This window comes from Acipenser ruthenus, chromosome 19 (assembly GCF_902713425.1).
Source record: "Acipenser ruthenus chromosome 19, fAciRut3.2 maternal haplotype, whole genome shotgun sequence".
In the NCBI taxonomy this organism is placed as follows: Eukaryota; Metazoa; Chordata; class Actinopteri; order Acipenseriformes; family Acipenseridae; genus Acipenser; species Acipenser ruthenus.
This window is the reverse complement of record NC_081207.1, coordinates 30,767,519-30,789,000: the sequence shown is the minus strand read 5'-3', so window position 1 is coordinate 30,789,000 and position 21,482 is coordinate 30,767,519. Positions and strand designations below refer to the sequence as shown.

The following is a 21,482-nucleotide window of genomic DNA, read 5'->3' as shown; positions in this document are numbered from 1 at the left end:
AGCTAGAATTGCTGGAAACAAAGGTCCCAATGAAAAGACAAGGAAGGGAGCGTGTGAGATTTAGCACCATGTGGAAACCTTCTTGCAGAAGTGTTGAGATCACTGAGGCCACTGGACCAGAAGGGGAAGCACATGAGGTAAGGAGGAGCTCCTGCTGGATCCCAGAGCAGCTGCACATTCATCTACTGTCATTGCCTACAAGTGCCTGATTTCAATGGGTTTTATTTATTACATGTCAATGGGGCAAATGTTGGTCTATTTCAGATCTAAATACCACTACTCCTTTATCTCAGTAGTAATCCTTATGGTAAGTTCAATCAGCTGTGATTTATTACCCCTCCTCCCTTGCCCCCTTATTGGCATCAGTAATTTAAAAAATAAAACAGTAGGTTTAAAAGTAGATTATTAAAATAGACCTTTGTGTAAGCAGAACAAAACCACAATATATGGTCCCGCAGAGACAAAGCATTTTCCATTGACACCTTGTTCATTAGTAGCTAGTCTTGCATGTACTTTCCCTGATTGTGGCAAGCGTCTCAAGAACTGAAAGGGGCTGATGGAACACAGTGTTTGGTTTGATTCTGAGGTATTTCAAGTTGCAGTTGGGAAGAGCTTAAGGGGTCTTAATGAGAGTTCAAGACTGTGTGCCACCATAGTGTTAAATCTGGAATACTGAGTTGAGCCAAGCGGGTGAGAATTATGTTGCTGCAATTACAGGCAGTAACTCATTTATTGGTAAAGGGTTAGGATTTAGTTCCGCTGACCCCTTCAGGAGATTTTGGTATGGCATTATGGAACAGCTAAGCACATGCTGACTCTATGCCAAGACAGAACAAAGCAGGCAGTGATCAAGTCCATGGGAGGAACCCCCTACACCAATGGAAGAAGCATATTATATATAGCAGATATTGTAACGAGAGAAGGAAATGTTCCAGTTGCACACTTGACATTGCAATGACCATCTATTGTGTTTAAAAAGTACACTTTAATATTAACAATGAAAGAACGGGTATGCAATTTACCATACAAAAATTTAAAAATTCACAGTTGCACTGATTCATGAAGAAAACTCTCATAAATAAGAATCTTCAGTGAGAGAGATATAAAACAACAACTTTTAAATAAGTAAAAAAAAAAAAAAAATCCAGATAACTGCCCACTATGTACAGGGGTGTAGTGCTGGGGGGTCGCGGGGGAGTGCCAACCCCTCAATTCTTGGGCAGGGAGCACACCGCTTCCATACTTCACATGTAGAATATTGAACTGTTTTGCTCCTATTAATATATGGAGACAGATATACATGTGCATAGCCCATTCAAATAAGCAAAGAATACAATGGCTGTAAGAAACCCTTGAGAGATAAATAATGAACATTTTTTAAGATAGCTTGCCTGGTCTAGAATAAGAGAAGTGAAGGGAACCTGTATCACGCTGTGCTGAGGTGTCAAAGTTTTACAATTACTTTAGATAATAATTGGAACAGTTCTTATTTTTAGATCCATATATCAGAAATCAAGAAGATAAAATAAGCTAAACATTTATTTAATAGATAAGACTCACTCGCATCAAACAAATAAAGGGTACCTGTTGGGGTGGGGGGTGAGGGTAGATAATAGCGACCCCTCACTTCTAAATATAGCACTACACCCCTGACCATGTATAAAAGTGAGACCCAGTGTAAATGAAGTTTTTCACTGCACATGTATTCCTAAGAATATCGCTTGTGGTTGTAGACCATTCAGTGAGTAGTAGAGCTGAGGTAAGTGCTTGAGGTGCATCGTTGTGGAAAGACAATGCAGTAGATGCTCCGTTGTGCCTTGGTGCGTGTCATACCTGCTGGCAAGTCCTTTGTACAGATGCTTCCAGCAGAACGCCCATAAAATACTTCTATCCCTTGTTTAAGAAAAAAAAAGGACAGCAACAGCTGGTTATTTTGGTTTCATTCACATAAATGCCAATGCGCTTGGCCAACTCTTTTGCCTTCCGAATGTCGCCTGTTATTTCACAACACATGTTCCATCAATTGGTTTCGACACAGAGCTGTAGGCATAAATTTAATGATCCCTTCAAAAGAAATTAAAAAAAAAAAAACACAAAAATGAAAAACAAATGTATATGGTCTTGCTGAATGATTCTTATTTTTTTTTGTTGTTGTTATTGCGCTTCTGCAAAGCTCTGGGTAGAACGCTCTTTTTCATGAAGAGTTTCTGGAGGAAGCGATCGCTGATGGATACAGGCAGGTAGCAGTGAATGAAGTACATTAGTCCGACCCCCTGGCCTGCATAGTACCTGACTTTGGGCTGTCTGGACAGCAGAGCCTCTGCAATGCTATTGGTGACAGGGCTCAAGTCTTCAGTGGCTGTTTCTGCAAACTGGAAGAAGAGCTTCTTGGTCTCCAGCAGGTATTCCTCTCCGTACTCCTCCATGAGGCTGAGTGGCAGGTTCTCAATCAAATGCTTATACTGCTCCTCCCAGTATTCGACATTTCTTGACTGACCTAAAGAGAAAAGGAATTTAAGAAATCATATATAACTTGAAAGAGGTAAAACTCATAAGAAACGAAAAGGTCACGTAGACATGCTTTCTGCTGGTGCCATATACGAGCATGCCAGTACACTGATCAAGGCACTCAGTGAAACGATTGTTTCTCATAAGCCATTAAACAGCCTGGTGATTGCAGTTGTTCGCATCTGCAGTAATGGATTCTTTTTTTTTAATTGATACTGTACAATATTAGACCAATGTTTTAATAGGTACTACAATTGATACATTTTTAAGAATTGAATTGACCAAGACTGTGCCCTTTGTTCTGTTCTCACGTGGAAGGTGGGCTTATTTTGCTTTATTGCAAAGAAACGGGATGAAGAATGAGAGAAATCCACAGGGATAAGCCGCTTGCGTTAGTTTTCAAAACCATCCTCTGAGCCTCCTTCGATGCTGCTGCCGCTCTACCCATGTATCATCCTGCCCCTGTCTCAAGCCCTATGTTCTTGCGCTGCATTGACGTCACTGGCAGATCCCTGAGCAGGCTGAATGGTTGGGCTCCAGGATCCTCTTGTAAGCTAAGCTGAGCTGAGACTGTGTGCTTCCAGGGAGCAGTGCTTCACCTCTGCTGCTGTGACTCAGAGCACTAAAGGTCTCACACCCAGGGCCAGCTCTTCTCAAACACTACACCAAAGCCACTGTCAAACCACAGTAAATGCATCATTTAAGGGCAGAGGCAGAGCCATTGTCAAACCACAGTAAATGTATTATTTAAAGGGCAGCTTGGTACAGATGTGAAATGTCAGAGTCATCTTAACTTGTGTATTTTTTACAGCAGTTTAAAATCACGTTTTATGGCATTTTCTGTGTCAGTCATCACACACCCCTGTATCAAGTTGCTCCTTAAGCACGGGAAAGGCTGTGCATATTTACCATGGTGTAGTTTTTATAAGAGACACTTTATATTCCCCATGTTAGTAAACATTTTATACCCCTCCTATTTCATTCTGAGATGCTTTGCCTGGATTTTAAAATTAACATTTTTTTAAACAGTTTGCAACATGCAGATATCTCAGACAACTCTAGGTATCTGGATGCAGCCATTTATCTGTAGCGCTGTACTTGAAATATTTGCATATCCTGAATATTCAAAAGCACACGTCCACATTGTTCGCAAGTCAAACCTAAAAAACCCTAAAAAGAAAAAAAAGGAAATGTCATTCCAATGTATGGAATGCACTATTTACACTTCCAGACTGTGGGCACTATCAGTCCTGGCACTGAGACATTGCAATGAGTCTTGGATAAAGAGCTGCTCAGCTGCAGTCTCCGGCTCATTCGGTTTGTACCGTTGACCCAGTTTTTCCTGATCAATGCACTCACCTGTTTTGTAAGACGAAGGAAGTATAATGGAGATTTTCACATCCCACAGCTTGAGTTCATGCCTCAGAGTGTTGACGAAGAGGTTCAATGCAGCTTTTGAAGCCCCATAAGCCGCCAGACAAGGAAAGGGCTGCTCCCCTTGAACAAATAAAAAGCATACAGATCAGCATCTTATCAGGAGCCCCACATATTGTCAACTCAATCTCAAAATGGGACTACTTTAAGATCATATTTAGAATATGAGTTAGTTCAGTCAGGAAACTCATGCGATAGATTATTTATTGAACTTTAGTACATTACAACACTACTACATTTTTTACACTACATTCTTTGTTTGGTCTTCACTTTCGAGGTACCCCTGCCCATAAGTAGCTTTCAGATAAGTGGAAAGGCTGACCGCAGGGAATCCATGGGCAGGGGGCAGGATAACAGCCCTACACCGTTAGATGAAGACAAAAAGCAGATGGACGCTGGGAAGGAGGAGGCAAACTCTGGCGCACAGCAGGGGGCGTAATGGATTGAGATAAGAGATAAATCCTTTCCTTGTTGATCATTGGACATATTGTTTATCGAAAGACCAATAACATACTAGCTATTCGACTGACAATTTGTTCTGGTATTGGAAGTGCCTAAATATGCTTGCTGTTTAAATGATTTGATCGAAGGTTAAAAGTGAGTTCCCTGCTGTTTTATTGTATGAATTTGAACTCCTCCTGAACTAATTCATATTTACTGCAAATTGTATTGGCCACTAAACCTGGCTAAGATGAATAGTGAAAACGAATTATAGAGGAAAGTTCAAAGAACATGCAGCAAAGGGATCCGGAGTAAGCCAGTGTGCCGCTGAGCGCTCACTAAACAATGCGTAACTATAAACAGGAGATGACAGAAAGACTGAAGCATGATAATTATCCTTGTTTTATAGTCGGGAGGAGTCTATGTGCTACGTACTTTTCTATTTTTGATTGTAAATCTATTAAGAAAGAACTAATTGACTTAAGTCGATCAGTATAAGGCAGGGTTTTCCTTGTGGAGTTCTAACCACATCGCAGCAATTCATTCAACCCAAACAGCATTTGTAATAAACCCAAGTTACAGTATATTTGGACAATAATGGTCTTTTATTATTATGTGGTTAAAGTATGCCATTGCACACACATTTATGCAACTTGCATAGTGGACTGATACTACTTTACATCCTAAAATGTGAGGTAGAGGGGTTTAATGACCCCCCAGTAAAATGTTGAACCCCACCAAAAGTTGTCAAATGATTATTAAAACAGCGTTTGTAAAAACAGCTGTCAACAATGAGAATTCGATTTTAGAAGACAAACAAATGCTGATCTGCATGTCTGTAACAGCCACCACACTTATTTTAAAACTGTCTATTTTTCCAAATTCTGTTTTCACCGCTCTGACATTAAACACAGACTCCCTTTTCTCACTAATGTACTGTGCAGTTCAGCAAAACTTCTTTGGACCACACAGTTGTTACGGTTGCCAGCAGAGTATGTGTGACCAATGCCCTGTGGTTGACCTGTGTTCAGTGTGTATATCAGAGCTTGGCAGGACCACAGAGAAAGCCGGGCCAAAAACACAGCTGTGTTCAACATTGCATAAAAGAGAGTCCTCCCAGATTCTGTTATCGGTCACATCTCTCTTTCTAAATAAATGTGTTGTCAGACATACAACTTTACTGGTTGTTAAAACTGTACTCCAGCAATAATAGCAACTGTTAATACTGCAAAACAGAGCTGTCTGAAGTGCTCACAACAACTAGTGAAAAACAAGGATAGAAGACAGATGAGACATTAATAAAAGAGAATAAAAGAGGTGATGAAAAAGTCAGGAGCGACTGCGAAAATAGCAGACAGGCGAACCAGTGGTTTGTGTGTAATACAGGGTACTATAAACACAATGCATTAACTTTGATTATTAATTACCTTGAAACTGATCTAGACTGCTGCTGAAGAAACAGGCATTACTATTAAATTAATCAAATTAAATTGGTCATGAGTTAAAGCTAACATGACCTGTTACAGCTTTTAGAATGCCTTGTTTCTGTTCCTTGTAATGGAAATGCATGTTATTTTTTTTGTTGTTTTCACCTCACTGAAATTCTCCCTTTCTCGTACCTGTATCATTTCCACATTATACTTCATTCCTTGTTTTCCCCTCTTTTGTCTACGTGGTCGCTTGTATAAAGTGACAGTTGAACCATTTATCAAGTGGGGGTGGAGCATACACCAGGCCCAGTGATATAAGAATGTGAACCAGTACTCATTTCAACATTGAAGACTATGGGAAACGTTTGTCACTGCATTTTAGAATTTGGAAACGTATCGTCGGACTAACAGATAATAATATTCACAGCAAAGATTTCAAGAAGGTCTTCTGAACCTGATGGGCTGGAGATTGTAACAAGCCTTCCTTGTGATTGGCGCACCAGTGGTAGAAAGGTCTTTGTGACCTCCAATGTACCAAAGAAGTTCACTTCCATGCAGCCTCTGTAGTTGGACATTAGGGAGAGCTCAGCATCCCCGAAGTTGACACATACCCCAGCATTGTTCACTAGACCCCAGAGTCCTAAACAAAAGAAACATATGCAAGCAATTAGAAAACTAAACAACACAAACTCAGATGACCTCTGTGAGCAGCAGTGTGTTGCTATGAACCGAGTTACACTCCTTGATTGAATCCACTCCCCCTGCCGTGTCTTAGGGCCCCTGTAGGAGGACAACATTCTGGAATTGTTCAATGCAATTTAACACTTTGGTTACTAAACAGAAAATACATTTATTTTTGTCATGCTGTCTTGACATCTCAACCCATTGAATTGAATGAAAATGCAAGGGAAGGACATGAACCACTAACCTCACGGTTCAAAGAGGAACGTCTTGCCATGCAGCTAAAGGGCAAGCTCTCCAGTCAAAAGATAAGTATGTGTCTCATGCTGATGAGAGTATAATGAACTCATCATCTGCTTGGAACAGATTCATTGCTCCATGCAAAATGGTTAAAATGGTATGTTATCCCTAACCTCAATTAGAGTTGAAAGTTGGTTATTAACATATTTAAAAAAATGCCTCTGTATTTAGATAACTGTATTGTGTTTTTTTCATGTATTTAGGTAGAAAAATGTTAAACTACATGACCAGGACTCATATTTACCTTAACCAAGTTTACATTTTATTGATTCCAATATTCATTCTTCACTCAGATAGGTCCAGGCATTAGAAGTGTTGTTTGGGGTTTTTTTGCAACTAAAGTTTCGATTCAGGTAACAAGCAACAGTGTTCCAATTATTATTATTATTATTATTATTATTATTATTATTATTATTATTATTATTATTATTATTATTATTATTTTAACATCTTACACTGTAGTTTATTTCAGTGTACTTTTCACATGTACGTTAAACAGAAATGTAAACGCACATCTGGTTCGTGCTGAGTTTTTGTGTTACAATTTATATCAGCTCTCCTTCAAGGCAGTCTGGGGCACTGTATGTGTCCAAGGTCAACGTGTATGATAGGATTTCATTGTATTCTCTGGCTGTGCTGAATAACAAAATGCTGTGTCTGGATATACTGCAACCAGCTGGCAGGTTATTCATGAAAAGCCATTCACTCAGTGTCTCAAACTAGCAAACTCAGAACAAGGCTGTGTGTCTATTTAAAATGGTACCTGCTTTTCTGAAACAGGTTGTCTGGATGGACGGCACTGCTGCAGTGTGTGCTCAGAGGGTTGGGGGAGAAACTGTTGCAGGGACTGTATTCCCTCTGTTTGTCCTGGGCATCTGTACATGGGAACTAAGGTTCATCTAAGGTCGAGCACTTCTGGATCGATTTGGAAGATTTCACAGAAATCATCACAGTTCCTTATTTTAATGCACAAATGAAATTATTGCACAGCAACGATGTCATGAATTGCTTTGTGAAACCATTTGTGAACTACCCAAGTACAACATCACATGTGAGAATGTTTGACATTGTATTATCTGATATTTAACTTCAGTGCATTCTTTAATATATTGGTAACTGCCTTAGGAAAATCACATGGTAACAGAATTTGAATAAGTCTGTATTATTCTTTTCAGTTAAGGTTAAACCCCTTGCCTTAGGCCTTTGACAACACCTCTACACTTGGCTCCTGTATGGGGGGATTGCCTTTGATTTAGTTGATGCTTCACCATTGTCTTTCCTGATATGAACTTTCTGTTATGTGAATTAGAGTTACTGTGGTTCACCTTGGTTATATGGGTGTTTTCTTCTACTCAACCACAACCCGAAACTAACAAACCCAAAAGCCGTTGGTGTAGCAAGAGGGAAAATCTCTATCAAGGAGTACCCATTTCTAAGCCTAGCTTGTGTAACTGCATAGCAACAAAAACAGTTGATAACACTAACATCTAACACTGACAAAATTGCCTGAAGTCATCCATTAATTAACAGCACAAGACTGTTTCCAACTCCATTCCAATGTCCAATATATATAACTGTCGTTTACCAAGGGGTCACGAGTGACAGTACAAATAGGGGACGGAGCGACGTGATCTTGACTGATCACGGAACCAACTTTCTGACATACGTTACAGCAAGTGTATAAAATATAAAAAATACGTCCCATCAGGACATCTGTTTATCATCCACAGATGGATGGTTTGGTGGAACATTTCAATCAGATCCTGAAGCAGATGCTGATTTGCTTTGTAAACCAAGAGCAGAAACATTGGGCATCACTTCTTCCCTACCTCCATTTTGCAGTGAGAGAGGAGCCGCAGAGTTCGACAGGGTTCTCCCCCTTCGAGCTCTTGTACGGCCAACAGCCTCGCAGCATCCTCGATCTGCTGAGAGAGGGGTGGGAGGAGCACAAAGGCTCATCCAAAAATCTAGTGAAGCATGTGCTCCTACTAAGAGATCGCCTGGATTTGGTCGGTTGTTTGGCCCAGGATACCTCAAATCAGCTCAGCAGTGGCAACAGCAGCATTACAATCAAAATGCACTAATTCTAACCTTTCAAGTAGGAGGCAGATAATGCTGCTGCTTCCCTCCTCAGAATTTAAATGATGTGCTAAATGGCAGGGGCCATATGAAGTGATTCAGGCTATAGGGAAGGTGAATTATGAAATTAGACAGCCCGATTGCCGTGATGAACATCAAATGTATCGTAAACTTATTAAAGCTCTGGCAGGCAAGGGAGGCCTTATTTATAGCCCCGGGCGAAGTAGAGGATAATTTAGGCCCCTGTCTAAAGACCCCTAGCGCTAAAATCATTTAGATGGGGGAACAATTGGTTCCAGATCACCAACGAGAGCTGCGTAAGCTTATTGAGGAGTTCAGCCATGTTTTTTTTTTACTTGCCCGGCAGAACTAACCTTGTTGAATATGACATTATCTCTCCCTCAGGTGTCACAGTATGAGAGAGACCTTACCGGATCCCAGAAAGTCGACGAAGTGGTGTTAGAAAAGAGGTATTGGCGATGCTCGAACTTGGGGTGATTGAGTCTGCCAGGAGCGAGTGGTGCAGTCCAGTTGTGATAGTGGCCAAAAAGGACGGCACCAACCTCTTCTGCGTTGATTTCCGAAAGGTAAACGCTATTGCCAGGTTCGATGCCTACCCCATGCCTCGGGTAGCCCAACTTCTAGATAGACTGTGAACGGTGAAGTTTATCTCCACTCTGCACCTGACAAAGGGATACTGGCAGATCCACTTAACCTGCAGTTCTAGAGAGAAAACCGCATTTTCAACCCCTGAAGAGATGTTTCATTTTAAAACCATGCCGTTTGGGCTACATGGTGCTCCTGCTGCCTGTCAGAGACTGATGGACCAGGTCTTACACCCACATCATGAATATGCAGCAGCGTATATTGATGATGTGGTTATTTACAGCTCCACCGGGTGAGAGCATTTGGCTAGGGTTACGGCCGTCCTTCAGTCTCTAAGGGTAGCCTGGCTGACAGCAGACTTGGGAAAATGTGCATTTGCCAAAACAGAGACTCAATGTTTGGGATTTTTAATGGGGAATGGAAGGGTGAAACCCGTTGTCACCAAAATCCAGTCTTTGGTAGACACGGCAATCCTCAAAACCAAGACCCAGATGAGGTCGCTACTGGGGTTAGCCGGTTATTACCACCGCTTTATCCCAGAGTATGCCACAGTGGTTAACCCCTTAATCTACCTCACCAAAAAGAGCGCACCAAATTTAATGAAGTGGTCAGTAGAATGTCAGGGGGCATTTGATATTATTAAGTGAAGACTCTGCCAGGCCCCCACTCTCATCACACCAGATTTCACCGAGATTCGTCCTCCACACCGATGCATCGGATGTTGGTTTGGGTGTGGTCTTGCCCCAAAAGGTAGACAGAGTAGAACATCAGATATTGTATATCAGCAACTACTCCGTGGTCAAAAAGGAGTGTTTGGCCATTAAATGGGCTACTCACTTTTTGTGATATTTTCTGCTGGGACACTCATTTGATCTTGTCACAGATCACGCCCCACTCAAGTGGTTAAGCACAATGAAGGACAGCAATGCCCGGATAACTCGATGGTATCTGGCATTGCAGCCCTTCATGTACACATGGTACACTGTGCGGGGAAAGAACATCAAAATGCTGATTATTTTTCCCGGGAGGGGGGAGTAATAGGAAAGGTAGATTCAGCCGAGTGTTCCTTCGGCTCCAATCTGAGCGGTGGGATATGTGACAAGGGGGCACAAATGATGGTACAAATAGGGGACGGAGTGACGTGATCTGCTCCTTCATTTATGGTTAAGGAAAGGACCCGGAAGGACCTGTGTTAAAAATATCATGTGTGAGTGTTTTGTTTGTTTTATCTTGTCTCTAATTGTTGTTATTAGTAGACAGCTAACACGTTCTGGAGCTATCGCCAGAGGCCAGCACGAACCCTGACATCACTACACCTGTGTCACGATAATAATTGTATTTGCACCATGAGCACTGCAGCACGCACCCAGGACTGGTGACCGTGTTTGTATATTTTGTGTGTAACTGGACTGTGTTTATTATTTGGGACTGCAAACCCATTATTGTTTGAGGTCACCAGACCTAGATTACAATGTTAAAAGCCTTTCTAGTTGGTTTATCACTGTCTTGTCTCCTGATTAAGCACCACATCACTTCTGCACCTGTACACTTTTAACCACTTTGCCACAAGTATATATATATATATATATATATATATATATATATATATATATATATATATATATAGACACACATACAAGGACAGGGTTAGGGTTTGCTGCTACGTCCTGTCTCCTACCTTTCACCCCAAGCTTTGCCTTGGTGATACGAAGCGCCTCCTGCACTTGCTCAGGCTTTGTTATATCCATATGGATCAATGTCAGCCTTGCAGAACAAGTCTTCTGCAGCTCCTGGGCTCCGGCCCCCTCCAGGTCGAGCACACTTGCAAACACCTGGAACCCCAGTGAGTCCAAGAACAAGACTGCAGCCTTCCCGAACCCGCTGTCACACCCTGCAAGAGAAGGGGCACATCACACCATGCTCAGAGGGAGAGCAGTACAGGGTAAGAGAAGGGAAACATCACACCATGCTCAGAGGGAGAGCTGTACAGCATACGAAGGACCATATCACACCATGCTCAGAGGGAGAGCAGTACAGGGTAAGAGAAGGGACACATCACACCATGCTCAGAGGGAGAGCAGTACAGGGTAAGAGAAGGGACACATCACACCATGCTCAGAGGGAGAACTGTACAGGGTACAAAGGGACACATCACACCATGCTCAGAGGGAGAGCAGTACAGGGTACCGTTTCAGACTCCCGTTGCGCAACAGCTTGAGCCATTGCAGCTTTCTGCATGACACACCACGCACCTTTTGTAAAACGTAAGGCTTACAGGAGAGCCTGGAGCAGCTGAAACAGGGAATAATTAAGACTCCCATTGCATAGCACTTTGAGCCATCCCAGGGATCCTAGTAAAGATGTGATGTGGGGTCACTGAGTTTGTGTTAAGATAGCAAGTAAACAGATTCACTTTTCATTGAACACAGTTTAAAATATGCCCCTTCCAAACATGTTACAAATTGTTTAATTGAACCAATTACAGTAAACCTGCATCTAGGCCCCAGAGTAGAGTAGTGTTTGGTTTAATTAAAGCTGGACTGGAAAGGCCCTCCAGGAGTGCAATTGGGTACCCCTCGATTAGTGCGTCTCATTCAGTGCCTGTCTAGAACCAGTGAGTCTCATTCAGTGCCTGTCTAGAACTGTCCTGGCAAAGAGTCTTGTGGTGATTTATATTCCCCATAGCCAGGTATTTATCTTTCTATTTAGGTGAAACACAACGATGTTAAGAATGGCTGAAATGTAACATACAGTACATCAGTTAAGTGAAACTCTTGAGTTGCAGCAACTGACATTTTCAAGAGTGTCATTGGCTGAGTTGTTTAATTTAGGGATAAGTCAACTGGTCTGATCTGGTGACTGGAACCAACAGAATAAACAACCCAAATCAGTGCAAAACACTCTTCCTCTAAAGTCTGTAGCAAGTGTCCCAAACAAACAATTAAATAGCTGAAGTGCTAGATGCCAAACCCCTCCAAGCAGCACGGTGGAATCTGCTCAGTGCAAAGACCTGATACCTCGAGTTACAATCACAAACCGTTCACAATTGGACTATAAAGATAAAGAGGGTGCTTTTTAACAGTGTGGTGTTGGAATAGCATTGCAGACTCCGTGGCTGTCCAGGCTGTCCTTGCAGCTGAGCTCAATGACCCAACGTTACTAGTCGTGTGAAGACACTGAGTGCAACAAGGAGTGTTCTGTTACCAACGCCTGTGTCTGTGTTTATACTGGAATACTGTTTCACAACTGTAAGAAAAAGAACATTGAGATAACACAGCAGTTATATTAGGACAAGGCCACCAGTCTAGACAGCTTCACCTTCTCAAAAGCCTTGACTATGATTTGGTTTGGCCATAGATACAAAAAGCATCCATCATCAGGGGTCAGCAGCTCGGGGCTTATCTTTGCCCCTCAATTGATTTCTGAAGTCAACCTTCTGTGTGTTATAAGCTCCATTGATGCCAAATTGTTGCCTTTCGTTTCATTTATTATAAACAAGAGCATGTTGTAGTAATGGCCTTTTTCAATTGTGCAAAGTGCATCTGCCCTTGTTTAGGCTAGAACATTGCAGCTATTGTTTATACATTGAGTCACAGAACATGTAGGCTGTTTAATATTTTATTAAGATAAGCTTATTAAAACGGCATCATCTCTGTTTGCAACATTGCCATGAAGTTTCCAGGCTTCACTGGAATTAATTTAGACTTCCTATAGACTTCTGCCATCCTGCTGGAAGTAAGAATATATTGGTCAAGTAAAAATAAAAAAAAGGTTCTACATTTAGAACTTAGAAAATGCACTGCATTTAAGGCCTACACAGGATATTTGCATTCTTGTGTTTATTTATTTATATATAAAGACTAGGAATGGTCAAACAGGGTCTGTTTTATCCCTATTGTAAACGGCAGGCATTTCAAATGAAAGTGCAATAGCAACACGGACTGCATAAATACACACAGGATATTTTTAGTGTCTGGCTCAGCGTATCTTTCTTAGATAGATTTGCCGTGGCGTGGTTCCAAGAACATTGAGTAACATTGCATTCCAGTGTACCCACAAAGCAAGTTTGAAGCCACTCAGATATTTACAGTTAATCAATTTCAATAAATAGTACATAGAGTTCCTTCGTGGGGAGGGGTGGCTATGGATTCATTGGTAGAAGAGAGCAGGATAAGGGTCAATCCAGGACATGACTGCTGGTGACTGAATTGTGCTTTTTATGAACAGATACTGACTTCTTACCATATAAAAGGCCAACCTACTTTTGAGATAAGAAAGCTGAAACTGGATCTTAAAGATTATTATTTTAATTTTCTTTTACTTTCCTGTAAAATGTTTGGCTATTTTAAATGCCTCGGGCACAGATTTTGTAAGCCTTCGCTGCCACAAAATACAAATGAAAACGACACTGTTGTTGTTGTTATGCAACTCGGAAGAAACCAATTTGAGTGTTGTTAGTATTGCAAAGCTGTTTATTCTCCTTTTAAAGGAGTTTACGTTCGGAAGATGTAACCCTCAATGTGATTTCAACCTCTCACCTGATTTCACTCATGTTTGAAGCTCTTGCACATTTTCCAGTTTATTGTTTTTCTGATGGAAAATATTTAGATTATTCCGGAATGTACAAACCACTTTCTCATAAAGCGAACGCTCTTGGGTGGCTGTCCCTCTGGCTTCCATTTCCATTGACTCGTCTAGTAGAGATTCTCCACTGTACCACAGTGTTGCAATGGATTGCCATTGGTATGCCACTGGCTTGTTACAATGTACAGTGGAATCTTTCTACAGATGGCACATGCCATTGCACCTTCACCTGTGATACTTTTGCCCCTCAGTACAGAACCAGTGCCATCATAGTGCTACTGCATTGCCATCGAAGATCCCATTGTAAGGGAATTCCAGCCTCTAGGTCTGTATGTCCTGTGCACAGCCAAGCATATGAATGGCACATGACAGGTGCCATCGTTTGTTATTTGCATGTTGCTGAGATCCTAATTAAGAGGCTTGTGACTTGCTGTTTATCTCTGAGGAGCATTGACTTGGAAAGAAAAAAACCTGACAGATCATGATTGTACTCAAAAATGTAAAGAAATAAACACATTATTAGTATTAAAAACTTTGGCTGCAAAGCCCATTGATCCTCTGTGTTTGTTATGTGTTGAGATTGCTATGATTCTGCATTGTAAAAATATTAAGTAACTGCAGCCACATTGTAGACGTATGCTGCTAAACCCCTTTGAACTTTTTATACTGCCGTTCATGACATGGCTAACAGAGTTATCAATGAATCCTGCACTAAACATCACTGATCTCATTTCTGAACTCAATCTGCAATTGCTGTGCAACGTCCCAAAACGTCTTCTTTTCTCTATTCCAATAAGCTAAACACGGCAGATCTGTCTTGCATTATATTTTAGGTTCAGTGGATTTTAAGGAACAGTTAAATCATGATATTATCCAGCTTTATTTGTTTGCAATGATTGATAAGCAAAATCAATAATAAAAAAAGATAATGCAGTACAATTTGAATTTGTGTGACTCTGCAGGTTTTTTATTGATTTTGTGCAAGGCAAAATAACTCTTGTATTAACCCTTTAACTTATAAAAATTGGCTAAGCTTTCCAAGAGTTAATGACCCATTACCATTTGGTCACAACAATATTGATAAAGAGTTCCATGTGTTTTTTATTATTTTAAATCACTCCCTAATCGTTACATATGGGTGACTGGAGTTTTCCAGCAAGGTCCTGAGTTCAAAGTTAAACACTCCACATACAAAAAAATAAATGCACCAGAATAACAATGCTGCGTGTCTGTGTTCTCAGAGCTGGATAATCATTAGATATGTTACTCATTGCCAAGACGCTCAGGTCAATGTTTTCTCACATATTTATAATATGTAAAGGAATAAAGTGATCCATTGTGGAGATAAGGACCTATTGTCAGTGTAATAATTCCTTAATCTAAAGCAGTTAGCGGCATTTCACTGACACACGTTTTAAGTTCAGTAAACTCCCCTACAGGCAAGTTCAGACCGTGCAATCAGAAATGTTGAGAGGAGGGTATGAGTGCATGATAACAGTTTGATGAAGATTGATGCAAAATCTAGGCAGTTATCGTGTTCACTGTGTGGAGTGTGACTGATGGACAGACAGACAGACAGACATTGTTTGAATGAGGACTCTACAAATGTAGCCAATTCCTCAGGAGGTCCATAAAAAATAGACCTCATGACAAGTTCTTTGAACTCCCAGTAACGAGAGTTGTTTAAAAACGCAGCGAACAGGCTGCGATGAAGAGTAAATCACCTCTAATTGCATCTTTGCCTCCAGATCATCAGTGTGCTTCTAGTTTCTGTCCGCCACTGGTTTTAGAAATTAATGAAACTCAGCTGCAGGGAGGTTACGCCATGGGTGCACATTACCCTGCAGGGATATATTTGCATCTTTAACCTTCAGTGTGATTCATCAGCTTGTTATAGCGCTGCCCTGCTGCTTTACTTTAGGAACACAAATTATAACAGCACATGACCCATCTCAGATTGTTAACCAAAAAGTGTCCGTCGAGTTTATATCTCAACCTCATCTCACCAGCAGGCAGAGAGCAGAATTAAGGTTAAACAAAATCTGGGGAAATTAATCTAGCCAACAAACCGATTACATAAACTTTGTAAGACTGTTAGATGTTGCAAGCACATAAAGGTTCAACGATAGAAGTTTAAATATATCATCTTACGATTGTGTCTTTGGGTGATATATTTAATGACTGGTCATGTCTCATTTCTTGTCAAAACTTCTTCTAATTTTATTACAAGGTCATTCAAAGGTGACAAAAGGTAATACTGAGCAAGTCATCTCCGTCTACATGGACTGAGTACAAGAGCAAGCAACATTACTTTAATACAATACCCATTTATTTTTACATCTCTGGTTGTGGGTCATTTAAGTGGGCTCCCACAGGGGTGGCTGTAGATCCAGTGTGTGCCCTGCATGGGCTCAGGGTGCATCAGAACTCTCGATTCAGTGTGTGCCCTGTATGGGATCAGGGTGCATCAGAACTCTCGATTCAGTGTGTGCCCTGCATGGGATCAGGGTGCATTAGAACTCTAGATTCAGTGTGTGCCCTGCATGGGATCAGGGTGCATCAGAACTCTAGATTCAGTGTGTGCCCTGCATGGGATCAGGGTGCATCAGAACTCTAGATTCAGTGTGTGCCCTGCATGGGCTCAGGGTGCATCAGAACTCTAGATTCAGTGTGCCCTGCATCAGAAGCGGAGCAGAGGCCAGCCTCAGGGTTAGACAGTAAAGAAAGACACTGACAATAGTAAAAGTTTGTATTGTGCCTGTGAGGCTGGCAGGGGAGCATCTGCTGAGTAAGTTTGTATCGTGTCTGTGAGGCTGGCAGGGGAGTACAACGTAAGGTCTAAAAAACACATTAAAAATATATATATATATATTGTGTTGGGGGGGGGGGGGGGGGGGGGAGTGAAAAGTTTGTATGGTTTCTGAAGTACTTTATAATGTTCCCAGAGTGTTCTGAAAAAAGGACACCAATTTCAAGATGTTACTGTACAAAATATATTTTTGTGAATTTTTATTGGAAGAGAGTCAACTACAGCCGAAAAACCCTGGTCTGGGGGAGCATCCCACTAAAAAACACTTGGTCCTTAAGGGTTAAGCCTTGATCCCCCGTGGAATGTTGGTAAAGCCATTGACTCGTATAGGACTGTTTAATAAGAGGTTTAAAGCTTTTTAGTTGTTAAGTCGTCCACGGATCAAGTTAAAGAATGAATGAATCTGACCTTTCACATTGCTGTTCCAAAAACAGCAACGTGAAAGGGCAGCAAGAAAATTGTCGCTTAACCCTTTCGTCACCTGATATCATCGGCTTTCTTCCACATTGATTTATTTTCTATTTTAAGTATTTGTACAGCCTGCATACATGTACTGGATATGCTTTTGGATTTGGTCATGACTATTCCTATTGTAGGATTTACTAAACATTAGTTTAAAATAGTTCTACTCCACAGCAGCCATGCAACTAATCCAGGGAATGGGCAAATTCCACTGGGTTAAAAACTCCATCTCCATGGTGACCAACGTTAGGAGACTGTTCCCAGAGATGCTGCTGGCAAAAAGTGTGTCATTGGCAGCCGGATAAACTCAGCATGTTTGCTGCTGGATCTGTGTCCTGCTGAGCAGCACTGGAGAACTAACAGACAGAACTACTAGCATTATTTAGCTCCTATATCTGCATTTCTCTACCATTGTTGTAACAATGTCATCCTGTGTGTAAATGGTGGGGGCTATTCTTAAAAGTGCAGTGAGTAGCAATGAGAATAGACACTGCTGTACTGTTAGTGCTGATGTTCCCCCATATATTGGTGTGACATCAACTACATAAATCCAGGTGGATTCTGATACTCTCCTGCTAAAAAAATGTCCTGACCAAGTTTCATCACAATTAGAATAAGGCTTCCCTAGTTATCTCGTACGCACAGGCACCTCCACTGTAGATGTTCATTAAAGATAATAAAATGAAACCATGTGACCCTGTGCCTTGGTTATTGGAGGGCAACTTCCTGTGCTGGAAGCCAAGCAGCTCGCCAGACCAGACCAGCTGCAGGTCTGTGACAGGGGTCAAAGATGCACAAACACTGTCTGCACATGCTTGCTGTACATGGCCAAGTTGACATAGCTAGCTGATGGGTGGAATCTGCTTTCAGAAAAATGACCTTTCTAGAAAGTGAACTATGTGACCAGCTGCTTGTGAATTCCACTGCAGCCTGAGTAGCAGCAGCTCGAGGGGACAATGCAACAGCTGCTGGGATGGCACAGCTGTGCTAGATGCTGTCGCCCCCTTGGAGGGCTGGGAGTCCTGAGTCCAGTTGTGCCCACAGCTTTATGATTGACCAGGACATGGGTAATACATGCAGAGGCAGAAGTGTTAAAGGGACTAAGAGCTCTTAAAATAAACAAATCCCCTTGACCGGATGAGATCCTCCCAATAGTACTCAAAGAAATTAAATAAGTTATTTACAAACCGCTAACTAAGATCATGCAACAGTTTCTTGTGACAGGGGTTGTACCGACAGGCTGGAGAATTGTAAACGTAATACCGATCCACAAAAAGGGAGACAAAACCGAACCAGGTAACTACAGACCAATGAGCCTGACTTCTATTATATGTAAACTTATGGAAACTATAAAAAGATCCAAAATGGAAAATTATCTATATGGTAACAGTATCCTGGGAGACAGTCAGCATGGTTTTAGGAAAGGGAGATCATGTCTAACTAACCTGCTTGATTTTTTTGAGGATGCAACATTGACAATGGATAATTGCAAAGCATATGACATGGTTTATTTAGATTTCCAGAAAGCTTTTGACAAAGTCCCGTATAAAAGATTAATTCTCAAACTGAATACAGTGGGGATTCAGGGGAATGCATGCACATGGATTAGGGAGTGGTTAACATGTAGAAAACAGAAAGTACTGATTAGAGGAGAAACCTCAAAATGGAGCAAGTTAACAAATAGAGTACCACAGGGATCAGTATTAGGTCCTCTGCTCTTCCTCATCTACATTAATGCCTTAGATTCTAGTATAGTAAGCAAATTTACTATTCTAATAACCTATCCACTCTACCTAAAGAATGCACGATTCACATGCTTTGATACCACAGGACTGCCAAAAAGGTGATGAGTACCCACTATTTAGGTGGAATGAGTAGTGAATTGTTAGTGCATTTCACCTGAGCTTGCTCCTTGTCTAATGAAGCCCATGTGCCACTGGTTAACCGAGTCCCAAACCTGGGACTGCGTGGACTGTTCTATTTCAGTTTTATGAGCTATGATGAGGATGATCCTTGTTGCCTTTTTCTTAAATGTATCCACAGGACCTGCCATGGGTGATAAATCTGTCCTGTGAAGGAGCCCATACTCTACGTACATGTGGCAGATCTGTAGTTGTATCTTGAGAATCTTCAGGGTCACCATGGTGACCTATTGTTACTGTTCTTTTGCGTGACCTCACACCTCTTCAGAACTGCTCAAGTAAAATGTCATGCAATCTTGGAGAGTTTTGTTACAAGTCATTATGAATGACTGGTCACTTGGCGGGTGATACACATGCTAATGTGCCAACTTTGTTCTTATATAAAATGTAATTGCATTATTATGTAATTATGTATTTATTTTTGTTGTCAATTTCTATTTCAATTTCTTCAGTAGCACCGTGCACAAAAGAAACATAGCTGTGCATTTAGACAAGGGTTACTATGATATAATGTGAGCTAAGTGTTTTGAGGAGGAGTTATGTTAGTGCTGTTTGTTTAGTGTAACAGGGTGCAGGACCTGCTAAATCACTTATTTTAAAATGCTGTTTCTATTTACTTCTGGGGTGTTGGCTTTAGGTTTTAAATACCATTGATGCTTATTGATTGAAGTAAAGACCTTTCTCTGAAATAAAGATACAGGCAGCACGCCTTCCGTCTGCAAGCTCCCTTCCTGAAGAGACTATTGTTAAGATTTCTCAGGTTTTTTTTACCACTTCCTTTGAAAGAAAAGGAATATATTCACAGACAAGCACAGTCTAACCTCTTTGCAATGGGGAGGCTACAATGAGAGCCTTAAAACAGCAGCATCATAAGAAATAAAATGTACCAGTCCTCCAGTGTTCAATATTATACATATACTTCACAATAAAGGTACTAAGCTGTACTTACACTTTTCTGTACCTTATATGTGAACTTACAAGATTACATGATTGGGGAAATAGCTTAGTTAAATACTGTGGAGTCCCTCAGAATGATGTGCTAAGTGCATGGAGTAAATATCAGTAAATGGTAGCAACAGTGTAACTAGGTTTAGTTAGTGTACCTGTATGTGAAGTGTATACACTACAAGCATACAATACAGTGGTATACTTCATTCATTTTCATAAAGGGTAAGGAAAAGCATGCAGTTTTAAGTTATCCTTGGAGAAGCAGGTGGATTAATAGGTACATTTATGACATGTACATAGCAGGAGAATCCACTGACAGCACCGCTCGTAATGTAATCAACTTGATATAATAACTGATATTCAAATGAATTACCATTTTATACCTGCTACATACCCATGCAATCTATGCACTGCATGTCTGCACCATATGAAAAGACATATCGAATAAGTCATGCATATCCCCACTGCACGTAATGCTGCACTTAAAAACACAAAAATGGGAGATCATTGCAGTGACTAAATATCCCGACACAAAATCAACATGAGATTAAAATATCACAGATTAAAAATGATGTGGAGCTTTGTGTTTTGGCTGTGCAACAGCAGCACTATTAAGTTATAAACCAAATCAGTTGTGAACTTTCTTACCTGTTATGAAAACTGCCTTGCCTTCCACAGGCAGAGGCTTTGCTGCAGCAACAGTGCCCATGATGAGCCAGCATGCGGCACAGAAAACACCAAGTCCCACACAAGTTGGTAGGCAGAAGGAGCAGAGCCTCTCCATGAGGAGAAACAGAGCGGAATACACAAGCAGGGTCGGAGCGGAGCTCCTTTCAGAGGCCAGGATCCTCTTCACAGTCCCCCCAAAGAAAACAGACATCACCCCCAAGTACATCCAAAAGGACAGAGCAGATTCCTCCATGGCATCTGGAACCCCCACACACAGCGGCTCAGCTCTGGAGAGGCTCACAATTACAAATGTACAACCATGTGGTGTCTCCTGCTATGTTCAACACAGAGCATAGACAGATGAATGGCTTGTGCACACACTGGTTATATATGGAGCAACTGTTTCAGAGGGGAGGGGCTTAGAGAGATCTAATCTGTGGCCAATGGCTAAACCTTAAGTGCATTTCAATGTTTTCTTTCCAGTGGACTGTACACTGTTGGAAACAGCACAATCTATAGAGCTGTTCCAACAGCATGCAGAGAACTGCCAGGGTGATTATATATCACTGTCATTGTGCTCCAGCAATGAACTGAGCAGGTGAAGATGCA

At 41.2% G+C, this 21,482-nt stretch overlaps 1 protein-coding gene across 3 annotated transcripts; it reads right to left on the bottom strand.

Annotated features, from left to right (window-relative positions):
- Positions 1-1,100: 1,100 nt before the first annotated feature.
- LOC117424366 (11-beta-hydroxysteroid dehydrogenase type 2) lies at positions 1,101-21,226 on the bottom strand. 3 transcript variants are annotated; one of them, XM_034040628.3, is made up of 5 exons: positions 20,853-21,226; positions 11,158-11,370; positions 6,268-6,453; positions 3,868-4,005; positions 1,101-2,497 (listed from the first exon to the last, which is right to left on the bottom strand). In XM_034040628.3, exons 1-5 carry the CDS (start codon positions 21,124-21,126, stop codon positions 2,136-2,138), a joined length of 1,173 nt encoding a protein of 390 aa, XP_033896519.2. In that variant the 5' UTR covers positions 21,127-21,226; the 3' UTR covers positions 1,101-2,135. The 3 variants fall into 3 exon arrangements, with proteins under 3 accessions (XP_033896519.2, XP_033896520.2, XP_033896522.2); XM_034040629.3 differs by having other exon boundaries at positions 6,349-6,453; XM_034040631.3 differs by lacking the exon at positions 11,158-11,370.
- Between the last annotated feature and the right edge of the window lie 256 nt (positions 21,227-21,482).

Bases quoted from the DNA above. Each gene is read 5' to 3' on its own strand.
- LOC117424366 (XM_034040628.3), bottom strand. From the start codon at position 21,126: ATGGAGGAATCTGCTCTGTCCTTTTGGATGTACTTGGGGGTGATGTCT. The intron at 11,371-20,852 runs GTAAGAAAGTTC...CTTCTCTTGCAG, and splicing joins CAAGGCAGTTTTCATAACAG to GGTGTGACAGCGGGTTCGGG. The intron at 2,498-3,867 runs GTGAGTGCATTG...TTTTCTCTTTAG, and splicing joins TCCTTCGTCTTACAAAACAG to GTCAGTCAAGAAATGTCGAA.